Here is a 9,909-nt window from a genome sequence, read left to right on the forward strand (position 1 = left end):
CAAACCACTTTTATCAAGCCTGGGATATAGTATATTAGTACCAATCCTTGTAGTATGAAAATTAATGTTATTTCTAGTTCAATCAGTTTAAGAAAGAGAAAGTATTTTTTTTCAAAGAAAGTCTTTGAGGCAGCTAGGTGGTGCAGTAGATGGAGCACCGGCCCTGGATTCAGGAGTACCCGAGTTCAAATCTGACCTCAGACACTTGACACTTACTAGCTGTGTAACCCTGGGCAAGTCACTTAACTCCAATTGTCTCACAAAAAAAAGAAAGTCTTAATAAGAAAGGAAGGACCAGATGCAAAGAACCATAATCTATGAGAGTATGATTAGATGAGGGTGATGATCAAATTGAAAGAATGGTTAATCAATTTAGAGAAGATTTTGAGACAATTTACACTAAGGAAAAACGATAGGGAGGTTAGTGTTGCTCATATAACACATGGATCTTGGCCAATTACTAGCTGTGTGATCTTGGGCAAATCAATTATTTAAATAGTGGGTGCATAATAAATGTTTACTGAACTGAATTGAATTCACCTCTTTGAAGTTCAGTTTCCTTATCTGCAAATGATCCCCTTTATAATAATATCAGCCCTGTCTTCCTCACAGGGATACTATGAAGATCAAATGAGAAAAATCAATTTGTAAACCATAAAGGGTACAAAAAAGCAATTATCATTATGGTTATTATCAGTCAGATTCCTCAGGTGGTAACAGTTTAAGAGCTTTGAGCAAGGCAAGAAATTAATTAGGTAGCTTAGTTGATCCAAACATTATTTTATGAACTGTTACAAAAAGATTCGGATCTACAACAGAAGTTCTTTATCTCTTCTGTATCATGCTAATCTAGTGAAGTATGGACTCTTCAGAATAAAGGCTCATTTCCTACATTCATATTTGACAGATTCTAGATTTAAGTTAGAATTTAGTAAAAATAAAGATGAAATTCTTGTTTTCATCCAAATTTCATCAGTCCCTTCTCCTGGTTAAGAGTCCATGTTCTATATGTTGTTCAGGTTGTTTGGAGTTCTTTAAACCTGCATGCCTGTGATAGTCACCTATTTAGTAATTTAATTTCCATATATATGTGCATATTTTTCCTCCAGATATAATGTAAGCCTCTTGAGAATAGGGATTATTTAATTCTTTGTATTTGTATCCCCAGTGGCTATAGAGCACAATGTCTGGTATGTAGTAATTGGTTAATACATACTAGCTGATTGATTAGACTTGGAGATATTATGCAATAAAAAAATTGAATTCAGATTTAATAATGGGAGTCATTTATATAGTACTTCAAAGTTCCCCAAATTCTTTACACACATTATCCCAACAATCTACTGTCTTATATTTTGACCAATGCTAATCTGGATGGCACCTTTAGTATATGAATAGCAGCATTAGCCAGCAATGAATCGACTATATTCTTTCAGCAAGAGTTATGGAAAGTTTGAAGGTGATATTTTTTTGTTTTTGTTTGGTTTTGTTTGGTTTTGTTGTTGTTGTTGTTGTTGCTGCTGTTTTTGGTCAGGGCAATGAGGGTTAAGTGACTTGCCCAGAGTCACACAGTAAGTGTTAAGTGTCTGAGGCCAGATTTGAACTCAGGTACTCCTGACTCCAGGGCTGGTGCTCTGTCCACTGCACCACCTAGCTGCCCCTGAAGGTGACATTTGAAATTCAAGGAAGGCATTTATCATATCAAAAGTATGGTTGAGAGTCTCAGGCTTCTACCCAAGATTATGCCATCAGGGCTTATGAACTTTCTTGCATTGAATTGATCCTGTATAAAATGGTTTTGCCTTCAATCTTGAATGATATCTAACATCTGGATCAACTTCACAAGTAAGATCATCAATATATGATACCAACAAAAAAACAAGTGTTTGATCTTCAGAGATAGAGGTGACAGGAGTAGTTCAGTGGGAAGAACACTGCTCCTGGAGTCAAAGGACTTGGGTTTAGAGTATATAAATGCTATCAAACTTTTGTGCATTAGGTAATATTTCATGAGCGCTTTAAGGTTTGCAAAGCATTTTGGATGTGTTATCTCATTTGGTCCTCACAATAATCCTGGTGCTGTTATCAGCCCTATTTTACAGTTGAGAAACTGAGACAAAGAAAGGCTATGTGTCTTGCCCACAGTAACACAGCCTAAGTGTTTATTCCCCAGAAGGAGATAAGGAGAACAAACAACATTCTGGTTGTGATAGATCACTTTACCTGGTATCACGCCCTTATCTAGTCAGGAAGGAGGAAGTTTCTAGCATGCCAGGATGTAGTATAATGATGGAACTAACACTGGTTCAGGGGCCAGATGCCTCGAATACAAATTGCACTTCTGGTGTTTAGTACCTGTGTGACTGGACAAATTATTTGATCTCTCTGGGTCTCAATTTTCTCATATGTGAAATTAAGGGGTGGGACTAACTGGCCTATGAAACTTCTTCCTATTCTAGATTTAAGACTCTAAATATTTGGCCATGTATGTCAATTGACTGTTGTCCTTTGTACTCAGAGAGGACCAAAATGTCACTATGTCAGGGTTAATGTTGTTGTTGTTGTTTGTCCTTTATCCTCAAGGAGGACCATAACATTGGGGTGATGGCATGACTTGCAGTGAATTGGATTTAAGAGAGAGGGCTGTGCAAAGTCACCAAGCCTCACTCTCTCCTCCAGAGCCATTTGGGTCCAGTGGCAAGATATACATCAGGATGACTGGAGATGTTTAAGGAAATTGAGGTTAAGTGGCTTATCCAGGGTCATAGAACTAGTAAGTATCTGAGGTGATATTTGAACTCAGATCCTTCCACCTTCAGGGCCAGTGCTCTATCCATTGAGCCACTTAGTTGCCCCTAGGGTAAATGTAAAATGTGTCCAACTGTAGCAGATCAGTTTGATATTAGCTTGAAAGGATCTACCATAAATAAGTACAAATAGCCTATATAAACATTTGGAGTAGAGTTGTCTAAATTTGCATAGCCCATGTTTCTTTTTTTTTCAAGGTACATGGTAATTTTATTCATAAATTTAGAAGAGGAAATATGATTCCACAGTATTTGAATTCCTTTATTTTAGCTGCTTGTAATATTTCTTCCTTGTCTTGGGATCTCTGGAATGTGGCTATAATATATTCCTGGAAGTTTTCCTTTTTGGGATTTCTTTCTGGAAGTGATTGGTGGAGTCTTTCAATTTCTATTTTACCCTCTGCATCTAGAATATCAGGGCAATTTTCCCTGACAATTTCTTGGAAGATGATGTCTAGGCTATTATTTTGGTCGTGGTTTTCAGGTAGACTAATGATTTTCAAAATATCTCTCCTGGATCTATTTTCCAGGTCAGCTGTTTTTCCAAGAAGATATTTCATATTGCCCTCTATTTTTTCATTCAAATAGATTTGATTTATTGTGTCTTGGTTTCTCGTAAAGTCACTAGCTTCCATTTGTTCAATCGTAATTCTTAGGCAATTATTTTCTTCAGAAAGTTTTTCTATCTCCTTTCCCATTTGATTTTTCAAACTGTTGACTTTTTTCTCATGACTCTCCTATATTACTCTCATTTCTCTTTCCAGTTTTTCCTCCCTCTCTCTAAATCTTCCTTCGATCTCTCCTACTTTCTCTTCAAAGTCCCTTTTTAGTGCTTCCAAGGCCTGAGACCAATTCATATTTTTCTTGGAAGCTTTGGATGCTGGAGCTTTGACTTTGTTATTATCTTCTTCTGAGGGTGTATTCTGGTCTATCTTCCCCCCAAAGAAGCTGCCTATCATCTGCTGTTTTCTTTGCCGACTCATCTCAAGCCAGAAATAGATGTCTGATTGAATCTGATTCCCTATGGTTGGAAGCTTGGTATGCCTTTGGCCTTCCCCCACTGGGCTGACACCACTTGATTTGGCCCACTGGTTCAGAACCAGGGCACTTCACCCCAAATACAGCAGAGAATACAGCCACTTCACCCCGGCCAACCGCTGAACCCCCTTACTAGTCACAAGCCAAACCTCAGATGAGGCCGCTGGCACTTAAGAGTGGGAGGCATCTGTTCCTGGGTGGGTCTGGGCTTTGCACTGAGCTTCTCTTTCAGCCAGATTAACAGGTTATCTCAATTTCTGTTTCTGGCTAGAAAATAGTCTCACTTTGTTCTTATGTGAGTTAGCCTGCTTTGGGGGAGTTTTATGGCATTATTTGGGAGCGAGTGGATTGATTTGTCAGGAGCTAGGGGCAGTCACAGCCTCTCCTCCACATCTTGGCTCCACCCTCACCCATGTTTCTTTTTTTTTTTTTTAGGCAATGGGGGTTAAGTGACTTGCCCATGGTCACACAGCTAGTGTCAAGTGTCTGAAGCCGGATTTGAACTCAGGTACTCCTGAATCTACGGCCGGTGCTTTAACCACTGTGCCATCTAACTGCCCCACCCATGTTTCTTTTAAGGTACTGCAATTCTGTTTTGGTCATAGAGCACAGCACCTACTTTGATGACTGATGTAGGCACACCACACTGGACAATCTAGTGCCAGTACTTCCCATGTCTTATTATCAATTACAAACTTCTTCAGAGAGACCTTGAGAGTTTCCTTGTATCACTTCTTCTGGCTTCCATGTGAGCACTTATCTTGTATGAATTATTCATTATGTAGTCTTTTAGGAAAATATATGTGTGGCATTCAAACAAGGTGGCCAGCACATTGCAGTTGCACTAACTGAAGTAGAGTTTGAATGTTTGACAGTTCAGCTTGAGAAAGAACCTCAGTATCTGGTACCTTATCTTGCCAGCTGACCATCAAAAATCTTCCTAAGACAATTCAAATGGAAGCAACTGAGTTTCTTGGCATGGCACTGATAGGTAGTCCAGGTTTCACAGGCATACAACAATGAGATTAGCACAACAATTCTGTAGACCTTCAGTATGGTATACAATCTAATACCTCCTCTGCTACACTTTCCTCAGAGGTTGCATAGAGTGCACAATCATCTGTGAACAAAAAGTTGAACACTAACTCTCTCTCCATTACAGACTTGCAACCTTTTCAAGTTAAACAATTTACCATTGGTGTGGTAGCTGACCTTGATACTGCCTTCTTCTTCATTGAAGGCAACATGTTGAATGACATCTCTAAAAACATCATGCTAAAAACATGGTAACAAGCACCAAGCTCTGCTTCACTCCATTGATAACCGGGGAAGCCTGAGAATATCACCCATTATCCAGAACCTGTGCAAGCATGTCATTGTGAAACTGGCAAACAATACATGATTCTCCCTGTATATATGTATACCCTCAAAGGGTGGTACTCAGGGCTATGCTGGCAAATATTAAAATAACCAGCTCTCAACAAAACGCATGCAGGAAACGCTTTAAAGTAGAAGCTGTATTAACATTTTCCTCTTCACTTTTTTAAGACCAACAGTCAAGAAAACAAATAAATCAATCCGTGATGTGTAGTTTAAATTTCTGAGGTCTAAATGTACAAAAGGATAATTTAACAATCAACTCTCTGAACCTATACAAACTGGCTTCAATACAGACCTGGTATTACCACAAAAGGTATTGCATCCTTTCTGCTCTCCTTTTCCTTATGAAAAGGGAGGAACTAAGTTCACCTAAGCCTGCCTATCTTGTCTACACATTAACTATTTCCATCCTATAATAATTTTTGTGACATTTAATTAATCACACTCATAACAATTAGATCACTTTTATAATAAAGGCAAGATACTGTCTCTTGGGTCCACGTGGCACTGTACTCTGAATTTTTATGGAGTTAATATTGAATGGAAAGTTATCTCTACAACCACAGTAGCTCAGAGCCCTCACTTAGAAAAATTCCTAACATTTAGACTGAGGCTTAGAAACCATTGCTTACCTCTAGCTAACCTCTATATATGAGGCAAAATCAGGAAATAGGAAACATTTTGGTAAAAGAAGAGAGCATATTACTGTATAGACAAAAGGAAGAAGCTAGGGAAAGTGAAGACCTTTTGGGGGAACTACCATTAATTATTGAAGAGAGGAGAAAAACTTATAGCCTCAATATAAGTTGTTTGTTCCTGAGGTGTTTGTAGAGCTCAATGACCCACATTATCCTTAACCTTTTCTGTCAAAGCTTAACCCTTTTTAGTCTCTCCTTTCCAGTTTCTTCTTTCAAAAGTTGTCCATGGGCCACTGATTCCTTCTAGTTGGGCTTACTGATCTATGAGAAGTTGAAGACCCCACCTCCCAACAGCTATTGCTTAGCCCTTCTAGTCCTTAATCTTTTTTCTCATTTTGTCTCTCAAAGACTCTATATCCTTTTAAGAACTGGCCATGACTCAAGTCTACCATCCAGTTCAAAGATTGTGATAGGCCCAAATCACACTAAGGACTGAGAACCAATGCTTGATCCACCAAGCTACAAATACCGAAATGCCAGTCAGTTTTCAATCCCCTGTTATGAAAAGATTTCTAGCAAGGAACCACCCTGACAAGGTAGAAATTTTAAGTACAAACTACTCAAAGATGCATGTAGCAACTGACATTTCGTTCATCCTCTGAGTCAAGAGAAGCAACTTCCAAGTCTGCTATATACCTACTACCAGAAGGACTCAGGTAATTCCTTTTGCAGCTAGTCATTTGCAACTTTAGCAAGTGTTATGAGTGACTGCCATCATCTGATTTCTGTTCCTGTGCCCAAGTTAGTGGTAACTGGGAGGTGTATAGTAAGCAGATAAACTTCCTGGAGTCTCCATATTAAGGTCATAAGATACAAGAGAACTAGCAGAGTTCAACTTTGCTTTGAGATGTGGATATTGTTCTTTCTCATAGTTTCTGCTACTATAACCATTATTGCTGATGTCACTATGCTCTTACTAATTAAACTATTTAACCATCATAATGAGGTCTGAGTGACAATAACCAGAGGAAGTAGCTTAAGCGTAAGAGTGTGATAAACCAATGACTGATGAACAATCACATGAACAGAGCTCAGGAATTATAGGAAAAGGGCAAATTACAGAGGATTACTGTGTAAATGCTATCCCTAAGTTTCTGAAATTGTATTCTAGTCCATATTCAGTACATTGAGTTTGATCTTGTCTATGAGGAAAGAGCTTTGAAGACCAGGGTTTTGAAATAAATGTTATTTCTTACATTCTTACTCCTACCTCCAAACCACTCCACTCCCCTTCATCACTTGCTTTGTCCCTTTTTCATAATGTCAAATTTTCACTCACTAACTCAGCCTATCTCCCGTTAGTCATTGACTCAGAAATTGTAATGTCTTGAAATAATCCACTAAAGTAAATGGCAAATGAGGAACTAACTGAATGGGCCCTTTCTAAAAGATCATCACCTTCTGACCTTTGTTCTTACTGATATATGGCTATGTGGACTACCCTGGATGATGGACACATGTCCACCTAAATTCAAGTTCATAGGATCATAGTATTTAGAGCTGAAAGGAACCATCTAGTCTAAATACTTCATATTACAGAGAGATTAAGTAACTCAAACCTAGTTTTTCTGAACAGAAAATCAATGCAGTTTCTATTATATCACATCATCTCCATTAATTACTTGAGGAGTTTTGAGATAGATGCATTTAATACTTTCTATTTTCACTTTTGCTTTTAAAGCAGCCATAATGACTTCCCTCTGGTTCAGTTTATTTTAAAGTCAAAACTGTAGATGGGGAGGGATGACTGATTCCTTAGGGATTGGACTAGTTAAACACATGGATGTTTAATACACACAGAGACTGAGGCATGGCTCCAGCTCTTTGTCTCTGCAAGCCTTCTGTTGATTTTCTTCATGTAGAAATTTGCATATCTCTAAAGAGACTATGCTACGATAAAGATATGGCCCATGGTTATATATGTTCAATACCAACATCAATGGTAGGTCTGATTTGTATTCCAAGGACTGGTAATTTAACTTAACACATCTGTTGTTTGGGTGCTGCATAAAACACAGTCAACAGGTCCACAGTATAAAGAGACCCTCAAAAAACAATCCCTCTTTAAATTTAATGTTAATACTTTCTATCCCTGGTATCTGAACATATTGACTCAGCTTTACTGCCTTATGCTGAGCCCAGTATGTAGTTTGTTATTCTGGGTGATTCTTGTAATAATAAAATGCATTTTAATTTAAGATGAAATAGTTCATTTTCAAATGTGGCTGAATATAGTATAACAATATAAGGCAGTAATACTTAACATTTTTTGTGTCATAGAACATGTTAGAAACCTAGTGACATCAGTGGACACTTTTAAGTTTTTAAACACGTAAAATAAAAGACATGGGATTACATAGGAAACTAATTATATTCTGATAGTTATTAAATTATTTGAAAAACATATTCATGCACCTAAGGTTAAGAACCTTTAATCTCAGGAGGAAAAGTTATATAAGCATGACAAATCAAAAATAATAAAATATTTATTTTCTTAGATAATGCAGGACATAGACAGCAATCAGAAAGCAGGAATGAAAAATAGAGTCTCCCTGCCATCTCTTATCTTAAAACTTCTATAATTTTTTATTATTTAGACTTCCTGTCCCTTGAAAGGAGTCTCAATGATGTAGATAGTTGCCTATAACATTTGAGTCTGGGAGGGAGAGTCCAGAGACACAGCTGTCTCTTTGTGTGACTCATGAGGATGTAAGCTTTGACTTTAATTCATAGAATTGCCCAAGAAGTTTCTGCCAGGCTCCCTTCACTTCCTTATTCCTCACGCTGTAAATCAGGGGGTTCAACATGGGTATTAAAAGGGCATAGAACAGTGAGATCATCTTCTCCTGAAGGATATTAGGGGTTGAGTGGGGCTGAATGTAAGTAAAAATAGTCATCCCATAGCACAAAGATACCACTGTCAGGTGGGAGGCACAAGTCTGGAAGGCTTTCTTTCTCCCCTCTGTGGACTGAATCTTCAGGATAGTTGAGATGATCTTGATATACGAAAGCAGAACCAGCAAGAATGGGGTCATGAGTAGGATGATACTGGAAGCCATAATTGCAACCTCGTTGGAGGATGTGTCCACACAGGCTAACCTGACCAAGGCTAGAATTTCGCATGATATATGGTCAATGACATTGTTCGTGCACATAGGCAGCTGAAAAGTAATGGATGTCTGCATGAGAGAGTTCAAGGAACCACTGGCCCAAGAGGCAGCTACTAGCCTGGCACACAATCCTGCATGCATGATGGCTGAATAGCGCAAGGGATTGCAAACTGCCACATAGCGGTCATAAGCCATTACTGCTAGCAAAACAAATTCAATTCCACCTAGACCCAGAGAGAAAAATAGTTGGGCAGCACAGCTCACATATGGAATTGTTTTCTGTTCATCTAGAAAGTGTGCCAACATTTGGGGGACAATGCTAGTGGCATAAGAGACATCAACAAGGTTGAGGTTAGTAAGGAAGAAGTACATGGGAATATGGAGCCGGGTATCCAGTCGAATCAGAATAACTATGAGAATATTTCCCAATACAGTAATCAGGTACATAGTCAGGAAAAGGATAAAGAGAAAGATCTGGGTTCCTGGGTCACTGGACACCCCCAGAAGAATGAACTCACTCAACCACGTCTGGTTTTCTTTTCCCATTCAAGAGAAAGAATCTGTAGAAAAAAAGTAGAAATAGAAAAGATCGTTGAATTTGAAAGCCAAGATAACAAATCACCTTGATGGTATGGTGAAAAAATCAAGAAATTTAGAATCAGAATACTGTACTTGAATCCAAGTTCTATGACTTGTGTGATCTTGGGGAAATCCTTTAATGACTTTGACCTCAGTTTCCTCATCTGTAAAATGAGAAATAACTAAATCATCTTTTAGGGCAGCTTAGTGGCACAGTGGATAGAGCATCAGGCCTGGATTCAGGAGGACTCATCTTCATGAGTTCAAATCTGGCCTCAGACACTTAGTAGCTTTGTG

The 9,909-nt window shown here is 38.4% G+C and overlaps 1 protein-coding gene across 1 annotated transcript; it reads right to left on the minus strand.

The window, feature by feature from the left end:
* Window positions 1-8,622: 8,622 nt before the first annotated feature.
* Window positions 8,623-9,579, minus strand: LOC122729751 (olfactory receptor-like protein OLF3). The gene has a single exon (XM_043968786.1). The coding sequence runs from the start codon at window positions 9,577-9,579 to the stop codon at window positions 8,623-8,625; it is 957 nt and encodes a 318-aa protein (XP_043824721.1).
* Window positions 9,580-9,909: the final 330 nt, after the last annotated feature.

The sequence above is a fragment of the Dromiciops gliroides genome, chromosome 5, assembly GCF_019393635.1.
Source record: "Dromiciops gliroides isolate mDroGli1 chromosome 5, mDroGli1.pri, whole genome shotgun sequence".
NCBI classification, from domain to species: Eukaryota; Metazoa; Chordata; class Mammalia; order Microbiotheria; family Microbiotheriidae; genus Dromiciops; species Dromiciops gliroides.